This window comes from Vulpes vulpes, chromosome 5 (genome assembly GCF_048418805.1).
Source record: "Vulpes vulpes isolate BD-2025 chromosome 5, VulVul3, whole genome shotgun sequence".
Classification (NCBI taxonomy): domain Eukaryota; kingdom Metazoa; phylum Chordata; class Mammalia; order Carnivora; family Canidae; genus Vulpes; species Vulpes vulpes.
Genome location: NC_132784.1, coordinates 61,740,757 through 61,762,670, shown reverse-complemented (window position 1 = coordinate 61,762,670; position 21,914 = coordinate 61,740,757). Strand labels below are relative to the sequence as shown.

Here is a 21,914-nt window from a genome sequence, read left to right as displayed (position 1 = left end):
GCAGGCTCCCCAAGGAGAGCCCGATGTGGGACTCAGTCCCGGGACTCCGGGATCGTACCCTGAGCCAAAGGCAGACGCTCAACCGCTGAGCCACCCAGGTGCCCCACATAAATGATTTTTATTGAGTTTTTGTGAGTATCCTCCCTCCAGAGTGGAAGCTCTGTGAGGGTTAGGTACTTTTCAGGCTTGGTCACTGCCTTGACTTCAACACCAAGAACACCAGCTGGGACACAGTACATTCCCGGTAAACATACATGGAATGAATGGACAATGGCATCTTCACAGGACAGGATCCTACATCTCTGAAACTTTGGAGGTGGAGAACTCTGGAATTTCGGACCAGCGAATCATGTCACTGTGGAGTGGTGCTGCTTGCACGGCCTCTCCGGATCCTCAGATACAGCAGGTCAGATCTAGACAACTGATCCCACCTGAACACTGTTCGACGGTTGATGGGACTGACTGAGACGGAGGTCCAGGGGCCGGAGGGCTGCCGGCAGATCCAGATGCCAGACCTGCTAGCCCAGAGGGTGCCATGCCGCCTGCCAGGAGCTGGGCTGGTGGGGGCCAAGCCTGGCTGCTCGATGGGCATGGGAATGAGGGGGTGAGAGCCTGCAAAGCACCCCCCACCCAGGCAGCCCTCCCTTCCCTCAGTGGCCAGTCATGGGGGAGGGGCAGCTGGGCCGGGCCCCAGATGTGGCCCAGTCAGCAGGCCCGTGGTGGCCCACCGAGGAGGGTCAATGCCACGACAGTTCTGGGGCTGGGGGAGGGGGTGCCCAGGCTGGCGGCCGCTTCACAATGAGGTTTTGTCCCTCCAGGGGCCGCTCTCCGAGCCGTTGCTCTTAGATATATAGAATGGGATCTTGCTGGAGGCCCCAGCTGTGTGTGCTAACTGGTGCTCCCCCCACAGGGGCTGGGCTGAGAAGGGGGGCAAGGGCCACACTGAGACGCCTATTCTTTTCCAGCTGATACACCCCAGAGATTTTTCGCCCTCTGCAGCCTCCCTTAAGACAATTGTTATTCTCTGACCTGCCCCTCCCCCACCAGCCAGGCCCGCCCGCCTGTGGTAGACAGAGTAGACACCCGCTCACGCCATGTGATTTTTTTTTTAAATGAATTTATTTTAGGAGTTGCCTGGGACCAGCTGGAAAACAAGCTCCCACCTACCTACAGGTCTTTTCACCATATTCCACATGGGGCTGAAATGTATACCCACTCTTCGAGGGCCATTATGATGAGCTAAGCGTTGTCCTTGTATTGGTCACCGAAGGAATGGGAGATGCCTATTTGGTCCCCAACACCCCAACTCCTCAGGTTGGATCACTAAGCCTCTGGGCTTAGTGCCTTGAGCTTCAATGGGGTGGAAGAGAGCTTCCTGTTAATCCTGCAGGAACTGGCCTGGCTAAGGGGGTGTGGCCCTACCATCTACCCTATTCCACGAGGCCACTGAGCAAAGGAACAACTGCCCCGGGGGTTCCCATCTCTGGGCTGGGGGAGAGAGTGGTTCAAGTGCCAGACTCCGGAGCTCAGCCACAAGTCAATGCTGCCACCCCCAAAGTCCATCATGAAGCTGGGGCGCAAGCTGTCTGGGAGAGGGCGGTGGCTAAGGCTGGTGAGGGAGCCCAAGGGAACGTTGCATAACCAGGACTTTGAGGGAGCCGTCCATAGAGAAGAGCCCTGTCTGCACCCCATCCCCACCCAGCTGTAATGAGTGACCAACTGAGACTTCATTCCTGGCCTAGCAGGGGCAGCTGTGGCCTCTCAGCCATCGTCCAGGGCCTGCCCTCTGGTCCTTGGAGGACTCATCTGGAAATCAGCCTATTATTCACACCTCTCAGGGTAGCTAAAATGTCAGGGAAGTGATCAATAAGCACTGCTTTCTTCTATTCCAGAACAGTTCCAGGTGCTCAGTACTGGCCCTTGAGTGACAGCAGGGCCAGCGGGAGACAGTGCCTGGGGAGAGGGAGGCAGGCACTGAGGGTAACTGGGGGAACAGAGTACGAGGCTGGAGGCCAGCCCAGGAGAGGGTGGGGCTCACCAGCTAGCCAGATGGGCAGGTGACCCTGCTGTAGGGCTCCTGACCCCCCATGGGCTCATGCAGCCCTGGCACCTGCCCATTGTGTAGAGAAAGGGAGGTGGGCGCAAGGAGTAGTGAGTGGGAACCCAGAGTCAATGAGGCTGGGGGTGTGGCTTCCCTGGACCCCTGGTGAGACAGGTGGGCGGGGGGGGGGGGGGGGGAAGCACAGGTTGCTCCAGCCCTTCCCCACACAGCCTGACTGTGTGACCTTGGGCAAGTCACAGAACTTCTCTGGCCCTCAGTATCTTCTGCTTCTGCTCCACCAATTGGACAGGATAGTTTGCAAACACAGTGAGACTGAATTTCTGAGGAAGAACCTCGCAAAACCATAAAGTGAGGGTGGAGGCCAGAGTCCTCAGCCAGGAGGCCCGGATTCTGGTCCAACAACTGTCCCCACAGGTTGAGTCACCTTACACAGGTCCTTGCTGTCATTGGGCCTCTTCTGTTCAAGAGGCTGGGGGTGAAGCCAAGGCACTGTTCTATCACCTTCCCCTAGAATTTCACAAGTAGGGTCACTTTGGACTCAGGAGGGGAAGGGAAAGGAGAGGGTCAAGGTCAGGTCAAAGTTGAGCTGGTCAGTGCCCATTCTACCATCCCTCTGGACTGGCTGGGGGAACAGCGCCACCTGCTGTGTGGAGGCGCAGGTGCAACAGCAAGCTGCCTGCTGGCCCTGAACGCAGCTCCCCAGGCCTCGCTGTTCCGGAGCCCTGGAGCCCTCGGGTGGGCCCTTGGCTGCCCTGGGTGGGCCTGGCCAGCTATTTTGCACCCTCCTAAAGAAGCACTCAGCAAAGGTTTCCAGTGGCCCTTGCATTTCAGTGCTACTCTGCTGGGGGGGGGGGGGGGACGGTTTAGTGGAGTCCTTCCCCCTCTGCTCTAGTTCTGTCTTGGGGTTAAGGGGTGGGAACCATCAGACCAGCCCGGTACCCCACATGCTAGCTCTGTGGTCTTGGGAAGCTTACTTACCCTCTCTGCGCCCCAGACCCCCTCAGGAAGGAGAAGGGCTGACGAGTCCCATCTTTCAAGGCCCCGATGAGGTCCTGAACATGGATGCCCTGGGTCATCTTTCACATGAGCAGAGCTCAACAAGGGACTGCCCCCATTCGTGTGGGGCTTTGAGGGTCTTCTGGTCCCTCACTTTGACTCGAAATGTGGTCCTAGATCAGGGCTTGACAGCAGTGAGAGCCAGTCTCAAGGTCCCTACCCACCACTGACATCAGCAGGAAGCCCCCCAGCCCATCCCCACCTGCCAGGAAGAGAGGTTACTCAAGGCAGCCAGCACGTTCCTACATCCAGTTTATACACAGCTCTATACAATATACAGAAACCTTTATATACAGATATATTTATAGAATAAGCTATATTAATTAGTCTCTCCTTTTTACAGCAATATTAGTTTGGATCTTTCATACAGTAAGTACAAAAAGTCATAGGGGAATGGCACGTACAGTGCCTGAGTGTCTGTGCGGCCCAGCTGCTCACCACCGATTGCATATAGAAGTCACCCAGGCCCCTTAGGAGAACAGGCCAGCTCACGGCTGGGGAAGTTTGTGCTGCAGTCTGGGGGATAGAGTGGGCGTGGGTCTGAGCCTTGCTGGGCTGAGGGGGGTGGCTCAGACTCCCCCAAGTGTGGTGTGGGGAAGGAGAGGGGTGGATCAGGCCTATCATCAGGAGTGTGGCGGGCAGGGGGTGGGTTTGGGCTGGGCTGACCCTGGGGCATCCAGGGCTGAGTCCGAGCCTGCCTCAGCCCCAAGTCTGTAACCCTGGGTGGCTGCGGTGGGGAGTCTGTCCCTGATGGCTCAGTTCTGGGCGTGGGTGGGTACCACGCCCCCTTAGAGGTGCCAGGGCCCACCCTGGCAGAAGAGGAATTAAAAGGCCAGACACTGAGTCTCTCCCTATAATTGGCTGAGGTGCTTGTTGGAACTTTACTCTGATTTATGATTTTTTTTTTTTTTTAAACTCTGAGAGCCACTGATTCCATCTTCTGCTGGGCCCAGGCTCTGCCAGCAGCAGGCCCCTCAGCAGGGGCATCCTAGAGTCTCGTGAGGGGTGGGTGTCAGAGAGGGAGGCCCAGACCCCAGGTCTCTGCCTCCATCTGTCAGGGTGGGCAGGGGTCCCAGAGCAGCGTCCAAGCCAGTCCCAGCTGTGTGGGACAGGGATGGGGGTGGTCAGGACAGGCCAAGACACCAGTGTTCATGAGATTGGGGGGCACCCCAGAGAAGCCGTGGAGGGACCAGCATGGGGGAGTATGCCTCCGAGGAGACGAAGGCACAAGCGGGCAGTTAGCGCCTGAGCACACACGTTTTCCAAACCCGGGGTCAGAGCCACAAGTAGGACAAGGGGGATGGCGATGTCTGAAACTGAGCTCATCCTATGGCCCCCTGTGCACAGGCCCCCATCCTAGTTTATTTTCTTGGTGGGCTGGGGAGGGGTAGCAAGCAGGCAGGGCAGGTGGGGTGCAGTGGGTGGGTGCCCCCAGCAGCCCCTTCCTCAGGAGTGGCGCACACTCATGCACATGCACAGACATGCCCCACGCATGCACAACCTTCTACCCACGGCTTCTGGGGACAGGCCACTCTCCAACTCCCCTTGCCCCCCCCCCCCAAACTAGCAGGGAAGGAACCCACCTCAAGCAGGGGCTGTGGAGGCTTCCAGCTAAACCAGGAAAGCCCCAGAGCCTCTGGCCCTCCTGCTCCCCCTTTAGCCAAGTCCCACAGCTCCCCACTCTTGGCCCCATTTCCTGCCAACAGGACTTCAAGGGTGGGAGGGAAGAAAGCCCTACCACCAGGAGAGAGCTCAGGCCAGTGAGGAGGAGCTGAGGCATGTGTGGTTTTAGATCCCAGGGCCTGAGGCTGCTTGGGTGGGGAAAGAGGGGTGATATAAAGGGGCATGGGGCCCTCAGAGGAAGGGGGATTTGGGTGCCCTCCTTCTTCCCAGGGCACTGACTCTGCAGCCAGGAGTGGTCACACCTGTGCCTTCCGCCCTTTGAGTGGCCAGGATCCCTGGAGGATAGAAGGCAAGCTAGGAAGTAACAGGCAGATGGGGCAAGCCAGGGTGCCCAGGACCTGCTGCCAGAAGGATCGACATGATGGGCACCAAGCAGAGGAGGGGTAGTCTTGACCTCACCCTCCTCCAGGCCCCGTGGCTGCCTTGGGCTCGGTGCAGTCAGGCTGCTTCCCCTCCCTGCTCAAAACACAGGAAGAGGCTGGGGTGAGGGGGTGGCGGGAGGGGGCTTGCAAGCCCAGGATACATCCTGAGCCCAGCCCAGCAGCATCTGTAAACATACACAGCACTGCGGGCCACCTTGGTGTGGGGTTATCCCAGGGGGCTGGCCAGCAGGCACCAGATCTAGGGGAGGTGGCCAGGGCAGATGCCAGCCTGGGCCACAAATGTGAAGATGTGGGGAGAGGGCTGCTCTCCATCTCAGCCCTGTGAGAGCAGCAGAGGGCAGTGATGGGGAGTCAGCATGCCCATTGGCCATCCTGTGGAGTAGTCAGGCTGAGGGGCCAAGTGCTGCCCTGCCCACTTGGCAGGCTGCCCCAGGCTTCTCCCTGCTTCACCTTCTCCCCAGTCTGGAGGACCTAGATCCGGGCCACCTGGTGGTCCTAAGCTGAGGTAGGGATGCGGACCCCCAGCTCAGCAGCAGTGCCCCATGCCTGAGGCTAAACTGGCTCCTAGGGGCCTCTCCACAAAGCAGCCTGGCCCTGGGGGCAGCCACCAGGAGCCTGAGGGGCCACCTGCTCTGGCCTGGGCCTCGGCCGGCAGCCACTCCTGGGGTGCTAGCGTGCTGAGATAACCAGGTCGTCTGGCTTGGCGGGGCTGGGCCCGTGGCCGGTGGGGGTGGAAGTCCGGATCTTGTCCACTGCCAGGCACTCCTGGCTGCTGAGACCTGTGGGTGTCAGGTCCATGAGCTCACCCGAGGAGCTGAGCGGGAAGGAGGGAGAGAGTGAGATGCCCGAGGAGGGGTCAGCTGAGCCAGCGAAGAGCCTCGGGGGCTTGGGCACCAGGTTGGGCTCAAACTGGGCACGGAGCAGGATCTCTTGCTGGCTGGGGGACTTGGGGCCCTCAGCATAGTCGCTGGTGGGGCTCTCGGGCACCACCATGCAGTAGAGGTCCTGCAAGGAACTGCTCTTACTGTCTAGGTTGAAGAGGCTGTCGATGAACTCGGCGAACTCTAGCACCTGAGGGCTGGGCGAGTCCCCCAGGCGCCCGTTGTGCAGTGCCAACTCTCCCCCGGGGGCCACCCCACCGCCCCCGCCCTCCTCCTCCTCCTGGTCATTGGCCACCACGCTGGGGGGCCGCTGGGGGGTGACGCCCCCGCTGCCCAGGGCTGCCTCCAGGGGTTGCGTGTCCTGTGAGTGCTTGGACAGGCTGTCGGCCGCCAGCAGCTCCGTGCGCGAGCTCAGGGACGGGTTCTCCTCAGGGATGGTGGGGTCGATGTAGAAGAGATGGCCCTCGTCGCGCTCCAGCACAGCATGGAGGCTAGGTGAGCCGCGGATGCTGCGGAAGCCTGAGGAGCGGCGGGAGTCGAAGCTGTACAGGGACTCTGTGTCTGACAGGCTCTCCATGGTGGCCAGGGGTGCCCGCCGGGCCTGCAGCTCCGCTGCCAGCCGCTCCTGGGTAGACAGTAGCAGCAGCTCCACGGGGTCCTGGCGGGTCACCGCTGCCGCCACCACTGGGGACAGCAGCCGCCCCTCCGAAAAGCCCTCCAGGCTCATCTCAGACTGGGACTTGCTCCTATGGGGGGTGGGGGGGAGGTGTGTGAGCAGGGAGAGACTCAGGAAAGGCAGAGACACAGACCCCCCTCCCCCTCCTGGGCTGCAGGGAGCTTGGGGATGGGAGGAGGGGAGAGTTAACTTAGTGGTCATTCAAGAGTGTTGGGCAGAGACCCTTATTTTTAAAAAGCAACTGGCAAGAACCCAGGACAGAAGGCAAAAGGGCTGATGCTGTGGGTGGGGAGCACTGAAGGCCTAAGGAGCCTGGAGCCCAGAGACAGCGGCTGCCCCAGGTCACTCAGGAGGTGATGGGGGGAGGGGAGAGGGGAATGGGAGTGAGCACTGCCCAGAGCTGCCCCCACTGGTTCTCTCAGGGCCAGCACCCCTTGGTGCCTCTCTGGGGGCTGAGCTGGCTTTCTTCCTCACACTGCAGTCCCTCCCAGCTGGGCCATGGGTTAGAACCCCGGCTGGAAGAACAGGGAAATGGGAAGTGTGTGGGGGGAGGAATGCAACAATTACTGCCGGTGCACACTGGTTCCCTCCTGTGGGCATGTGCTGGAAATGCACGAACGGCAAGGAGAGATGTCCAGGTGTCCCCACCAAGAGCCTGGATCTGGGGACCACCCTGAGGAGCAGCCTCCTGGCCAAATCTGTGACCTGGTCTGGAAGGGTCCCAGAGAAGCAGGAAGATTTCCACCCCCCAGGAGCCATCCTTTAAGAGATAACCCCAGTAAGAGTGTGTGTGAATATGGAATGTGTGTGGGTCTGGGAGCAAGGGCGCATGGCTCTGTGTCATGTGTAGAGTGTGCAAACCAGGCGTCGGTATGTCAGGTGGCCCAAATATGCGTCTGTGTGGCTCCGTGTGGGTACAGGTGCACTCCTGCACTCCGGTGCATGGCCGCCAACCTAGCATGCCGTGTGTGTGTCTCAGCCTCTGACTTGCTGGATGTCCTACCCAGGAGCATGCCTGCGTGGGGCTCTCTGTGCTGAGAGCTACCGTCTATGAACACATATGTACGTGCATGTGTAAGTGTCACTACAAATACACGTGTGTGTGTATATAAGCACACGGGCATCCACCTGTTTGGGGCTACACGGCCATGAGGGAACCTATGTGCTTGTGGCTCTAGGTCTGTGCATCCCTAGAAGGCCACTATCCCACGTGGGCTTCAGTGAAGGCAAGCTGTGGGCAACGGGAGCAGACCCGGCGATTGCAAGCAGAGGGGCACCGTCAAGTCCTCCTGCACATGAGTGCAGAGCTATGTGAACACCAGTGGGGCTAGCACGTGCATGTATATGTGTACAAAGAGCATTCAAGCTTGGAACACACAGGGTGGGGCTGTGCAACAGGGCTCACCTGACGCTGCTATTTCGGTGGTCCGTGGTGGGAAGCTCCAGGGCCAGGCCGGTGGGCAAGGGAGGCCCTGTTGGCAGCGGCTGCTGTTGGAAGATGAGCTCAGGAGTCAGGTCCACCTCAGTGGGGCTCACCATGACCTTAGCAGCAGAAAGCAGGGCTGTCTTCCCCTTGTTGTAGTTCTCCAGCACCTGGGGACAGGTCGGGCAAGCTGGTGGTGGTGGTGGAGGGGTGACAATCACATGTGGGGGCAGGGCAACTGGCCAGACTCGCATGTGGTGGGCTGAGCCCCATGCCTGCTGTGGAGCCCAGGTCCCTGCTCCACCAGGAAGGCCCGGGACTGGCCCTGTAATCATGCCTGGCCCACAGATGGGCCGAGTTGGCCTTCTTCCCTACGGCCAGGCTTTCTGCAGCCAGGTGATGTCTGTGGATGCCCCTGCTTGGCTGTGCATCTGTCAAGGGCCAGGTCCCTGGGGGTCTCCCAGACAGACCCCTCCCCACTGTGGGGCCCACCTGGTGGTGTGGACAGCAGGGGTGCGGGGACCAGAACACAAGTTCTGACCACTTCCCGGAGCGTCCACACCCTTGCCTGTCACACGTGGACGGAGGTCCGGCCAGCAGAGCGCTGCAGGGTTCTAATGAGGCGTCAGTGCCCAGGCTGCCCAGGGGCTCACCTTGTTGAGCCCCTCCATGACCACATAGGGGAGGTGCTCATGCAGCATGGCCGGCGAGATGATCACTTCATTGAAGGCCTTGTTGTCGCCCCAGATGGCGAAGTATGTGGGCTCCTCCTGCTCACAGCAGCTGGAGGGCAGAGGGACCGGAGGGAAGCTGAGGGTGGGTGGTCCCTGGGCTCCCTGCTCCTGCCTCACCCTGAGCCCTTACCCCTACCCCCACGGGAGCCAGGAACATTTTTTTTTAAGATTTTATTTATTTATTAGTGAGAGACCCATAGAGATAGAGAGAGAGAGAGAGAGAGAGAGAGAGAGAGAGAGAGAGAGAGAGGCAGAGACACAGGCAGAGGGAGAAGCAGGCTCCATGCAGGGAGCCCGATGTGGGACTCGATCCCGGGTCTTCAGGATCACGCCCTTGGCTGAAGGTGGCGCTAAACCGCTGAGCCACCTGCGCTGCCCAGGAACATTTATGTCAAATGAGCCTCAGCCATAGTCCCTACACACCCTACACCTGCCTGTGCCTGGGAGAGGCCCGGCCCACAAGCCTTCTGTCACTGGGCCAGAGGGTCCAAGCCCCACCCTCTGAAAGAGTATGAAGTGGGAGAGGCCTATGTACTACTGGCCCACATCTCTCTCCTACCACCCTCCCTCCACCCCCACTGCCAACTAATCCCAGAGGGGATGCCAAGTGACCACTGAGGTCTCAGGGTGACCCCTCCAGGGCATCTGCTTTGAAATGGACCATAAGTGGGGACACCAGGGAAGGCCTGACACTGGGGACAAAGGCTGGGGCTGTCAAGAGAAGAGCCTGGGGTCCTGCTCTGGACTGGTCTTTTATTTCATTTCCAGGCCCAAAGGAGACACCCCCGTCCCCGCGTCCTAGGCCATCATCTCCCAGCCTCTGCCCTCAGTTCCAGAGGGAGACAAAGCAGGACAACAGCCCCATCCCCTACACCCCAGCTGCCCAGGATCGCATGCAGCACCTACCAGCACTGCTCTGCTGGGTGGTTATGGACCACGTGAATGATGCGGCCGGGTGGGTAGAGAGGGGTGCTGGCTGACAGGGCGATGGTCAGGTCGCTGGGGTGGGTCCAGAGCCGTGTACTAGAGAGGGTGGCCACCTCAACCTCCTCGGGCAGCTCCGACTTGGGGATACATTTGGTGGCCCCCACAATAATTCGCCACTGTGCAGGGCAAGGTGGGGAGATGAGGACAGAGCTGAGCAGGGCTGGCTGGGTGGGCAGCAGCAGAAGGGTCCTCAGAAGGGGGTTCGGAGGTAACAGGTGGGAGCTGGGATGGCCGTGGGACATGGGAAGAACAGTGCCCTCCTGAAGAGGCACTGGCTAAGGCATATGGTGGCCATGATGGCTGAAAAGATGCCAAGGACAGGTGACATGACAGTGTTGAATTTTAGGGCTAGAACAGGGCTGGAAGACCAGTCAAGGCCTTATCTGGAGGATGGGGAAACAGCCCAGCAAAGGGAAAGAATTTGTTCTAGGTCATTTCGCTGGAGACAGAGCAGAGCCCGAAGTTTAGTCCAGCTGTACCTATGCGGCCTGGCCACGTCTGGGTTGGCTCCCAGCCCCCTGGCCTCCTGGGCCTGACGAGTGCACAGGCCTGGGGCTGATAGGAGCAGTTCTACCTTCCGGAACCAGACTCCTGCAGGCAGGCCTGGCCCCCTAAGGCTTTGTTGCCCTGCCCGCCCTGCCAACTGGTGCCTGGCCCGTGGCCCTGCCTGCTGGAAGGTCATGGGCACCAAGACTAGGAACAGACCAAACTGGGCAGAGATGATGGTTAATGGGGCAGGGGCCAGCCTGGGGCTCACAGAGGACATGCTGGTCCAAGTTAGTCCCTTCCCGTCTGCCTTGGGGCCCCTGGCCACAGAACCCTTGCCTGCCTGGCACACTGAGGCCAGCTTGCCACAGGAAGAGGCCCCTGTGTCCTCGGAGACCTGATAAGGGTTGAGGCATGGCTGAGCCTCTCCTTAGCCACAGTGGAACATCACAACAAACTGCACCCAGACCCCCTCCAGTGGGAGCATCCAGGCTTGTGGAGTCTGGGGAACTGCAGTGGGCTCAGCAGAGTGACTTGCTGTCATAAGCTTGAAGCACCGAGCCTCGGGCCTGCTTTTCCCTGACTTTAGGCAGCTCTGGGTGATGGGGCCAAGACTCAGGAGCCCTTGGTCCCAGTCCTGACAGTGTGTGTGAGTAAAAGCAAGTCCCTTGCCCACTCTGGGCCTCGGTTTCCCCCTGTGTACAAGGACAGGTCAGTAGGGGAGGTGAGACGAGCCTGGAGGTGTTGGGAATTTGATGGCTTGGGGTTCCTGGGACACCAGCCACACCCAGCCTGGCCTCTCATGGCTGGGCCCTCTTGTGCTTTGTGCCAAGGGATAGGCAAGGCATGAGACAGATGAGGTGCCCAAGGCCCAGCATGCCCAAGCAGGACAGAGGGGCAGGGGCTCACTTTGGGCTTGGTGCTTCGCTGGAGGACGTCCAGGAGCTGTCTGCGGAAGCCTTCCAGCTGGGAGAGGCCGATCCTGGGGAAGGAAGCAAGCGGGGTATCAACCTGGCCCGGCCAGGGACCAGGAGAGGTATGGGGCGTGGGGGCAGAGGGGCAGGCACACGGCAGCCATAGAATCGAGAAGACCATGCCACCAGGGTCACAGGGTAGGAGGGGCAGGTAGGGGTGAGTCTGCAGCTTAGCAGGACCTAGCCAGGGAAGGGAGGTCAAGCAGGGTGGGGCCACCTGTCCTCTCGATCTGGAGGCTCTGGGATCCCCCTGGGAGATGGGAATCCGAGGAAGAGGCCCTGAGGAAGGAGGAACAGCTGGCCAGGACATGGTGAGAGGGAGCCACTTGTGACTTGCGACTCGCCTGGGGACAAGATCTTTGCCCAGAACCACAGCCGTCACAAATTCCTTGGAGTACTCCATGGCGTCCTCACTGCAAAGGAAGCCAGGGGGTGCTCAGGCAGGGGTGGTGACGGGGCCCTGCTCCAGCACTCCTGTAGTGAGTGTTTTTTTTTTTTTTTTTAATTTTTATTTATTTATGATAGTCACAGAGAGAGAGAGAGAGAGAGGCAGAGACACAGGCAGAGGGAGAAACAGGCTCCATGCACCGGGAGCCTGACGTGGGATTCGATCCTGGGTCTCCAGGATCGCGCCCTGGGTCAAAGGCAGGCGCCAAACCGCTGCGCCACCCAGGGATCCCTGTAGTGAGTGTTTTGATTCAAGGCCCTCTGGGGAGCTCACAGCTGCCAGGCTGGGCTGCCTGTTCCCTGTTGCACCTTTCCTACCAGTGAGGTTTTACTGGGTGTAGATCTGGAGTCTGCCTGGCATTTGACAGAGCACCCTCCCTCCACTTACCAGGCCATTCCCAGGCCCCCAGACCAGAAGCCAGACTGCCCAGACCAGCTCCCAAGTCTTTTGCCCCTCCTGTTACCCAAGCCAACCCTCAGGCCCCAGGCTACTCACCTCAGCAGGCCCCCTGGCGGGGAGTACGCAAAGCACTTGAGGGTAGGATACTGGGGGCGCAGCAAGAAGGAGAGGATAGCAGCGGTGCCTGCACCCAGGGAGTGGCCCACCACAATCAGGCCGTAGTGTTTGGTTCCTCGGCCCTGAAAACCAAGAGAAGGCTGAGAGCCCTGCCTCGCTGAGTGGAGGGCTGACAGCAGTCAGGTTCTTTCCAGAGTCCTGACACTGTGCTGTGTGGCTGCCAGGGCAGAGGGAGAGCCAACCTAGACTCACAGGAGTAACTTCTTGGGGAGACCCTTCTAATAGACTCCTATCATCCTTCCAAATCTTGTTCAGAGGATCACCCTGGAGAAGCACTTTCAGATTTTCCAGGAGAGGCTCGCAGCATCTACACTGGTGGAAGACCTTCACGTATGGTGATTACGCTTCACTGTGATAAATGTACATTCTAGGGAGAGTTTCTTCTATTATAATCATTTGCTCGCATGCCCCAATTTCTGTGCCCCAACAACCAGACTGGGGCCTCCTGAGGCCAGGGACTACTTGGCTTTGGGAAGGGCAGTTGGCAGCACCTTGGGGATTGCCTGCCCAGGGAGCAGGTGGTGGGTAGGATCCAGATTGCCCCCACCAAACCAACACCCTTCCTGTGGGTTCTGTAATTACTTTTCTTTGTTGCCTGCTAGGTATTTTGAAGCCCCTGGCCAGAACCATTTTTGTTCCAGTTCTGGCATGGAGTAGGTGCTCATAACCAGGTGGGGCTGGACAGGGGAGCCCAAGGAATGCTTGTACAAAAGAGGAAGGGGTCAGAGGGGGTGGGGGAAGCTCCACCATGTAGGCACCCTGCCCCCCAGTGTTGCCTTGCGGGAGGCAGAGCTGGCATGGCCAGGGCTCCCTGGCAGGGAAAATGCCTCACCAGGTCTCGCCCAAAGGCCTGGGACAGGACCATCTCCTGCTCCAGCTTCTTCTTGATGTACTCAGCCGAGAGGACCATTCCCTGGGCGTCAGGGGGAGGGCAGAGGGAGGGAGAGAGAGAGTCTTAAGCAGATTCTGTGCTGAGCGAGGAGACTGACACAGGGCTGGGTCTCATGACCCTTAGCTCATGACCTGAGCCGAAACCAAGAATCAGACGCTTCAATGAATGCGCCACCAGGTGCCCTGGGAGGGAGGTCTTTTAGAGACCAGCAAAACCAGCGACTGGAGACTCACCAATCCTGTCCCAACTGTTTCCCCTTTGGCCCTCCTAACAACCTGGCTGTGGGGGCTGGTGGACACTTTACCACATCATTTCCATTTCACAGGTGATAAAGCTGAGGCTCAAAAGAGTTGTGTGTATAACATAAGTCAGTCTCTTCCCAGCTGCCTCTTCAGGCTCCTCTGGGACAGGATCTGGGCTGGGCAGGACTGTGGGGGGGGTGGGCACAGTGGACCTTCTAGATGAATCCAGACTCCTCTGATCCATCTCTCCCGGGGGAACCCCCATCCCAACAACAGGATGGGTCTGAGTGCTGGCAGGGGAGGAGAGAAGGCAAGGGGCTTCAGGAGCTCAGAAGGCAGAGTACCTTGTGTCCCAGCCAGGTCCCATGGTGCCCCTCCACAGGGAGGCGCTCGGCATCACCAGTCAGGTCTGTCAAGGCATCCTTGTGGAGAGAGGACAGGTGAGGGGTGGGGTGAGGAGGACAGAAAGGGAGAGGCACACCCCTTGGGCACTGGGAGGGGTGGGCTGGGAGCCATGGGCAGCATACCTTCGGGGAAAGGGTTCCCCGGATACTGATCACCACCTTCTTCTTGTCATGGTCCACTGCCACATAGAAGGGGGTCTCATAGACCTAGGATGAGGGTGGCTTGTGAGCCAAATGGCCCTGGGATGGGGCCAGGCTTGGGCAGTGACCTAAGCAGGTCTCCTGGCCAAGGAATCCCTCCCCACCTGGCACACAGCCGACCCGGCATTCTCAGCTCCCCTCTTCCCTGATGGCTGCTGTCCTGCCTGCAGAGTCTACAGAGACCGCACCCCCCGCCCATCCCCAGTGCTTCACTGCTTAGTCCCTCCATCCCGTCCCCTAGAAGGCTGGGCTGAGAAGCCCTGGGGCTGGGTGTAGGGTCCGGGACCACTTCCTAGCCCCAGAGGGGGAGCAGGCCAGGCTGTGGGGAAGGGAGGGGGGCCAGGCCCCAGCCCCACCTGCCCCTGTGGCCACAGAGGACAAAGGCTGGGGAGGATGTGTGGCCCCTCACCGCGTCATGGCAGGAGGTGTATACTATGTCCACTGCAGTCATGTTCTCATCCAGGAAATGACGCCGGATGGCAATGGCATTGCAGCCACAGCAGTTGTCCTCCTCGATGGTGACTCCTGGGGCAAAGCGGGGCCGCGCGGGACACAGGCAGCACCTGGCAAGGGGTGGCAGGGGGCTCAGAGGCCCCGGGGACAACTGTCCCCACCAGCCTCTCTCGAACCTCCCTCGAGGAGTCCCACAGTCCTCACTCTACTTGGCCTCCTGGCAGCAGGGGACCTGGTGGGTCCCTCTTCCCACCTCACCCCTGGATTGCTCTTCCTTCACTGGTGGCCTCCCTGGCTCATCTCTGGCCACAGTGACACTGTCTCTGGCATTAAGCACCGCCTCTGAGCTACAGAACCACCTGCCCTGCTCCCAGCCTCCAGATGCCCCCATGTCATCTTTCCAGGTCCCAGTCCCCACCAGCCCCCGCTCCCCGCATGCTCCCTGAGCCCTCCATGCCTGGCTGCTCATTGCCTAGCCCCGTACTTGGAGCTGGCTTCAGGTCCTCGTCCCACCTCCCATCCCACAGCCTGTCACCAGCTCATTCTGCCTTCAAATTCAGAACAGACTCCAACCACTTTCCCTCATGCCCACCCCTTCCACCATTATCTCTGCCTTGGAGTGCTGTGGTGACCTCCTGGCTGGTCTCCCTCATCTACTCTTGCCCTCAGCATTCTCTCTCTCTCTTTTTTAAGATTTTATTTATTTATTTATTCATGAGGGACACAAAGAAAGAGGCAGATAGAGAGAGAAGCAGGCTCCTTGCAGGGAGCCTGATGTGGGACTCGATCCCAGGACCAGGATCACGCCCTGAGCTGAAGGCAGACGTTCAGCCACTGAGCCACCCAGGTGTCCTGCCCTTGACATTCTCAATTGGCAGCTGGAGTCACCCTCTGAGATGTAAGTCAAGCCATGTCACTTCACTCAAAACCCGACAGTGATACCCTTCTCAACCATTGTAAAAGCTGGAGTCCTTGCAAGGGGCAATGGCACTTCCCCCTATGGCCCCAGTGCTCTGGCTCACTGACCCCGACTTCCCTCCAGCCACACTGGCTCTCCTACCAGCCCCTGGATGCCTCGGCCAGACTGCATGGCAGGACTTCTCCCTTCCTTTGGGCCTCTGCTCAAATGTTGTAGTGAGGTCCACCTGGATACCTTCTCTAGCACAGCCAGCGCCCTGCCAGAGTTCCCCAGCCTGACAACACACCCGGCTTGTTTTTTCCCAAAGCGTCCATGGTTCCTACCGGCTATGTGTCCTTGTCTGTGTACTGTCCATACCTCCCCACCAGGCAATGGCTCCACGGGACAGGGTTTGCTCTGCTTGGTTTATAGCTATAGCCCGAGCCCCAGGCACATAGTAGGTATCCTCCAAATGAACAGCTGAGCATTGGAGGGGGCACCCTGCTGGGGTGCAGCTGCTCCTCACGCCACCAGGGGGAGTCAGCACCCAGCAGATCGGGCCCTGGAGCCAGAGCAAGAGCATGCCCTTGCAGGCCGCTGTCTTGAGAGGACAGTGGAGATTTTTATTAAGAATCCTGAGTTTTGGTGATGCTGAGAACTTTGTCCTCACCCAAGCAGTACCTAAGGGACTGTTACATACTCCCCAAAAAAGAGAGGCCTCACTGAGAAAACTCCAGCCCCTGGAAGCTACCGGGCCTGGGGTGGGTGACCACTTCAACACTCACTGGGGGTGCTCCCACAGACTTGGGCCAAGTGGGGGCTGGCCTAGGTCTGGGAGCAACTCCTTTTCTCAGGCAGCTGCCTCCTCTCTCCAGCCTCAGTTGGTATGTGGCCACCACTGGTGTCTTCAGGGACAGACACCAGGACTTGAGGATGGTCTTCTTTCTCCTCAAAGCCCTGAGAAGCTGACGGACAGCAGTATCCCAGCTTACCAGCCATTCCCTGGCTTCTGAAATACCACACGGGCAGGCGGGACAGACACTGCCTGCATAGATGTTGTCCCCACCGTCCCAGTGGTAACGGAGCAGGGCCTATCAGAGCCCAGGTCTCCAGACTCCTGGTCTGGTGTTCACTTTGAGAAGCTCCTCAGCAGTGGCAGGGATGCCCAAGGACACTGGGAGGAATGCCAGCTGTGGAAAGGCATGGGGAGGGTGGTCCACTCACTCTGTGAGTCACTGGGGGATGGGAAGAACAATGTCCCAAGAGCCACCCAGCTCTCCACAGAAATGAAGAGCACTGCAGGAAGGGTGTGGCTGCCCCAATGGCAGCAGGGGTGTCACAGATGGGGTGCCACCCTTTCTAGACCAGGAAGCCAGGGAGCCTTCCTTCTGTCTGGGCTGGGCTGGGCTGAGAGTGGAGACGCCAAGCCCAGTTCCCCTCCTGGAACTGTGCCCTTCTCTGGCCCACTTAGGAAAGCAGAGGGTCCACCCGGCCCCCAGAGATGGGGCTTGTGGGCAGGTCTGGGGCAGGTGCCTTGCCAATTTCCTGTGAAGAGCTTCAAAGTCTTTCACTAAAGGGCCTTCTCGATGCCCTCTAGAGGCCTCCATGGACTGGGAAAGGCAGAGCACAGGTCAGGAACAGCAGAAAGAAGGATGTAGGTAGAGGGGAGTGGCTGAGTGGGGCAGATAGGGACAGGAGGGAACTAGCAGAGCCAGAGGCTGGGTGACTCTCATGGAATCCTCTTAAAACAACTCCAGGAGGTATGTATTGCCAGCCCCATTTTACAGATCAAGAAACTGAGCCTTGCAGAGGTAGGGTGACTTGCCCAAGGTGGTAAGTGACAAAATCTGGATTCAAGCCAAATACTATGTGATCCCAAAGCCTGAGCTCTTCCCCACCTAAGGAGAATGCAGAACTAGAAAGGTCGAGGCCCAGAGGTGGAGGAGAAGAGAAGCAATGCAGGCCTCAGACCACAGGGGAGGTGGGGGCAGGCACAGTCTGTCTAGGGAGACTCTCACACAGGCTGGCCCAGCCTCAGGACCTCTGCTCCTCTACACATGCTGGCCAGCTGGAAGGATGGGACAGGGGTACTCACGAGCAGGACCGTGCCAGCTGACAGAGGCCACAGGCAGGCTTCCGCATCAGGTACATGGGCCACCCATAAGCAGCCAGGGCAAAGAGCATGTAGTAGCAGACCTCTTTATAGCGGAGCATCTCTTGCTGGAAGAAAGGAGGCAAAGGCGGTCACCTCTTGCCCTTCCTGCCTACGGCCTGTAGGCCGAATGGCTCCCCTGGGTGGAGGAGGGAGTGGCCCTTCTAGCCTCCCCAAGGACTGCAGGCCTGACCCTGCTCCTGCTTTGGAGGAAGGGCTGCTCCTCCAGATGATAATTGCATTTTCCTAATTATCTCCATGCAACCAGAGCACGAAGCCTCCTGGGACCTGTACTGATGCTCCAACCTCAGAATTAATGATTTGGGGACAGAAAAACACTCGGAGCACTGGATCGATTTCCTTGCCTGTTTTCTAGAGAAGGGGTGAGTGGTAATCATCCCTCCTCCACAATCAAGCCTGGCAAGGGAAGTTTAGCCTTGAGAGGCCCTGGGCCCTCCAGCTGAGGGATATCTGACCCTGTAGACACTGGGTGATGGGATAAGTCATCAACCCTATCTCAGCCTGCAGGTTCTTTGTCTGCAAAGCTGGGGAGATTCATTTGGTTCCCCAGGGACATCTGGAGCAGACTGGGATCTCTGCCGAGAAAGGCGCCAGTCTGAAACCCAGTGTCTGAGGCCTTGGCTCCTGTCATCAGCCCAAAGGAGGCAGGAGGCACAGGTGTCCTGGGCGTGCCAGGCACTGGAGGGCTCCTGCACTTAGGGGGGATTAGTCACCTTGTAAAAGTTAAAACAGGTGATTAGTCATCTTCTGAAGTGCAATAAGTAGCACCTTAATAAGGGCCCAGAGGGCTGGAAGCTTCCCCGGGCCAGCTCTGTCTGCTCTTTAGGAACAAGCTGGAGAAGGCAATTATCCTCCCTGCAGGTCGGAGCTGCTCCGGCTGGAGGGTGGGGTGCTGGCCCATCTGCCCAAGTGGCAGGCAGGGACTCCAGCACCTCAGGGCTCTGAGGCCCGCCTCCGGCCCCTCCCCCTTCAGGTGGGGAGAGAGCCCAGGGTGACCCACGGGAGCTGGACTGGGCCATCTGCAGCGGGGATACACACACCTGCCTTGGGTGGTGGGAATAGGCAGAGACTGGAGGCTTTTCTAGGAGATTTGGATACAAGGGAGGAATCCTTCCTATTAAGTCCCGATGGAGATAGTAGACTCAGAATGGCTCAGGTCCTCCCCACTAGAGCTCTGGGTGGAAGGTGTGCCCCGCACCATGACCCATGCAGGAATGGGCTCAGAGGGGATGGAGGACTTGCACAGTGACGGTGGCGGAGCTGATGCATCCCTGAATCAGTTTGCTCCTAAGGCCACTGGCCAGTCTCAGCCCAGGCCACACAGTGCCTCCCTGGGCCAGAAGACCGGCCCCACCTTTCCCTGGGAAACACTGGGTTTCTAGTACAGATGCCTGAGAAGAGGTTCCATTGCTCAGACGAGCTCGAAGCCAATGAGTTATGTCATGCTGCCTTTTAGGATGACAGCAGCAGCAACTCTATAAGCAGCTCACCCCTTTGAGGCACTTTAGAGTCTCAAGGGGCCAGAACCAAACATGCTGAGTGTGGGGAAGCCAATTCCAGGGCTCTGACCATGGAAGCCACGTGATGGGGGCAGTCCTCAGGGGGAAGGGGTGTGAACTGAGGAGACAGGCTCCATGGAGAGCTGCAGGAGGCTTCACGGAGGAGCAGATGTAGCCTGCACTGTCAGGGGATTGGGCAGGTGTTCTCCTCAGGCCACCCCAGCACAGGGAGAGGGGCCCCGGGCTGTTTTGACTAACCGAGTTCTTGAGGTCGAGATACTTGGTGTTTCTGGTCACTGGCATCCCAGACAGGAAGGTCAAAATGTCGTTGTTCGCCTGTAAAACCATGCGTGGAGGTGGCTGCTCCGGGTCCAGGTGCGTGGCTGGGAAAGGTGCTCCAGGCCCCCCAGGCTCTGCCTGCTTCCCAAGGGCCTGAACACCCAAAGGAGGGTGTGGTTTCTAGTTCTTCCCAAATATGAGGTCTCCTCACATTTCCAGTTGCTCCCCTTCCACCATAAGCATCAATTCCCCCCCTCCCCTGCTTCTGGGGCATTTCTGACTAGGCTGAAGGTCACATGGTTTGTAGGGCATGCCAGGAGACCTCATCTAGGATTGGGGTGTTGGGGTGGGGGTGGAGGCAGGTGCAGAAGGGCGAAGCACTGAGCATCATTCAGGAGGGCCCTGTGGTTAGAAGCTTCCTGTGACTGGCCCAGCAGAGGGAAGTTGCTCAAGCCAAGGCCAGGAGTGGTTGCTGAGGGGATGAGCCGGGGGGAGAGGAAGGGGAGCTGATATCAGGGGGCAACCTGAGGGACCCTGAGGAGCAGGAGCAGTGGCAGCAGGGCAGTGGGGAGAGGCCTGGAGGAGGGTGGGTGCTCACCTCGTCCAGCACGGCATTGCGCTTGGCCCGCTGCCGCTGCCGGAGCAGCACCAGGCCTGCGATGATGTCGGATGGCACGATGTCAAGATCTCGGAAAAACTCGGCAAAGAGGTAGGCGATTTCTGAGTAGGCGTCCTGTGAGGTCCGGGGCCGGGGGGGGGTGGGGGGATGTGGGGGTGGGAAGCAGGGACAGGGGAGCGGAAAGAGGGCGAGAGATGGGGCGTGAATCCCTCCATGCTGGGGGTCTGCCGTGGGCTCAGTGCCAGTTTGCCCCTGGCAGCTGCACGGCACAAGCCAGGCCCAACCCCACATGGCCTTCCACAGCCGTAACCCCGAGGGCCCTAGCCTGGGCTCCTGGCCTCCGCAGACCTGGCCAGAGCTGTCTGGGACAGCCACCAACCTTGTCCGTCCTCCACCTCCCGGCCCTCTTCTGTCCTCAGAGCTTCTACAGCACTCACCATCACCTCCTACCACGCACAGATGCCAACGTGAGCCATTTCCTGTTCTTTCCCAAGCCACTAGGAATCAAGGCCTGCTCGGCCTGGCTTGTTTCTCCTCCGCCTTTCTCTCTAGCAGAGAAGCCGAAACTGAGCTCCTGGCTGCTGCCTCCCCACGCTGAGTTTCTTCCCACCTCCCACTGGCTGTGACCTTGAAAGGCCTCCTGAGGGCTGAGCCTCCGGGTATCAGGCCCTCTCCCCCAGCTCCCCATAGCTACAGGCTCAGGGACCCTCATGATGTGACTGGAGGAGGCTGTGAAGCTGGGTCAGTGGCCCCTCTGGCTTCCCCATAAGCCTGGTCCTCGGGCCAGCCTGAGCCCAGGGCAGGATGCAGGAGGCACATAGGCAGAGGCAGCCAGGCCCGTCCACGTGCTCAGCATCCTTCCCACCTGAGTCCAAATGCAAGTCTGGAGCCTCTTCCCTAACCTGTCAGGGGAGGCTGTCATGGGAGTAAACTCATGGCAAGTGGTTCTCTTGCTGGGTTTCGCTCTTGAGTGCCTGGCACTTGTAAGAGAAGAAAAATCAGGGGTTGCAAACTCAAAGGCCTAATGAGGCCAAATGGAGCTAGCTACTACTCGCTCCGGCTGACTGCCCCGCAAGGGGCCCACACTGCCAGATCCAGAAAAATGAAACTGTATATGAATGCCCTGATTTTTCATGCTGGCACTCAATTCCAATTTTAAGCAACACAGCACAGAGTGATCAAAACATGCTCTGGGCTGGACCTGATCCCCAGGCCAGTGTTTGACAGGACCCAGATCCTGAGCCATCCCTCCCCACAATGTCCTGCCTTTTCTCCAAGCTCTACTAACATCAGCCTTAACTCTGCCATGTGCCCTGGAGGGGGAATGTATCCCCCTAGACCCCCCCTCTCCACCCACCAAGGAGCCTTCAGGGAGAGGGGGGATTTCTTATACCTGATTACTCACTCTAGAGATCACCAGGGGCTGCTGATGGGAAGGAGCCACTCAGGCTTCCGATGGCTTCATGGAGGGCACTTGCTGTCTTGGCTTAGAGGAGTTGTCTCTTGACCTCCCTGGCTCTGCCACTAACTAGCTGTGGGACTCTGAACAAGTCAACCACCTCTCTGGGCTTAGCTGTCTGATCTGCAAAACGAGGGGCAGGTGAAGGTAGGGACTAGGTGGTCTCTAAGGGCCCTGCCAGCACCAGTGGCTCTGCCTCAAGGACCCCAAGGGCCCTACCTCCCCTCCAGGAGCCACCCTTGGCTAAGCCTGCCTTCCTTTGGAGAACTTGGCACTGACAGACCGGGCCCCTCTGGCTCCTCCTCTGAGCACCAGGTATGAAGTGCCAGCTGTGTGTGTCTGGGGCTCAGCACCTGACAGCTGCGACAGATCTTCCAGAGGCATTTGCAGCTGGTGACACGCTGCTTTGCTTTGCATATGGGTCAC

At 59.0% G+C, this 21,914-nt stretch overlaps 1 protein-coding gene across 4 annotated transcripts in view; it reads right to left on the bottom strand.

Moving 5' to 3' along the window:
• Positions 1 to 3,353: 3,353 nt before the first annotated feature.
• The window catches only part of DAGLA (diacylglycerol lipase alpha), a 61,531-nt gene continuing 42,970 nt past the window's right edge, over positions 3,354 to 21,914 (bottom strand). For 2 of the 4 annotated variants that reach the window (XM_072760243.1, XM_072760242.1), the window contains exons 7-20: positions 20,009 to 20,143; positions 19,390 to 19,467; positions 17,555 to 17,679; positions 14,518 to 14,671; positions 14,031 to 14,114; positions 13,848 to 13,925; positions 13,202 to 13,282; positions 12,289 to 12,431; positions 11,690 to 11,758; positions 11,281 to 11,353; positions 9,805 to 10,001; positions 8,818 to 8,947; positions 8,147 to 8,334; positions 3,354 to 6,811 (exon numbers count right to left, since the gene is read on the bottom strand). In XM_072760243.1, the coding sequence (XP_072616344.1) occupies positions 5,854 to 6,811; positions 8,147 to 8,334; positions 8,818 to 8,947; positions 9,805 to 10,001; positions 11,281 to 11,353; positions 11,690 to 11,758; positions 12,289 to 12,431; positions 13,202 to 13,282; positions 13,848 to 13,925; positions 14,031 to 14,114; positions 14,518 to 14,671; positions 17,555 to 17,679; positions 19,390 to 19,467; positions 20,009 to 20,143 (2,493 nt within the window). In that variant the 3' untranslated portion in view covers positions 3,354 to 5,853. Of the gene's footprint in view, positions 6,812 to 8,146; positions 8,335 to 8,817; positions 8,948 to 9,804; positions 10,002 to 11,280; positions 11,354 to 11,689; positions 11,759 to 12,288; positions 12,432 to 13,201; positions 13,283 to 13,847; positions 13,926 to 14,030; positions 14,115 to 14,517; positions 14,672 to 17,554; positions 17,680 to 19,389; positions 19,564 to 20,008; positions 20,144 to 21,914 lie in introns of all 4 variants that reach the window. The other 2 variants (XM_072760241.1, XM_072760244.1) reach the window with 2 other exon arrangements.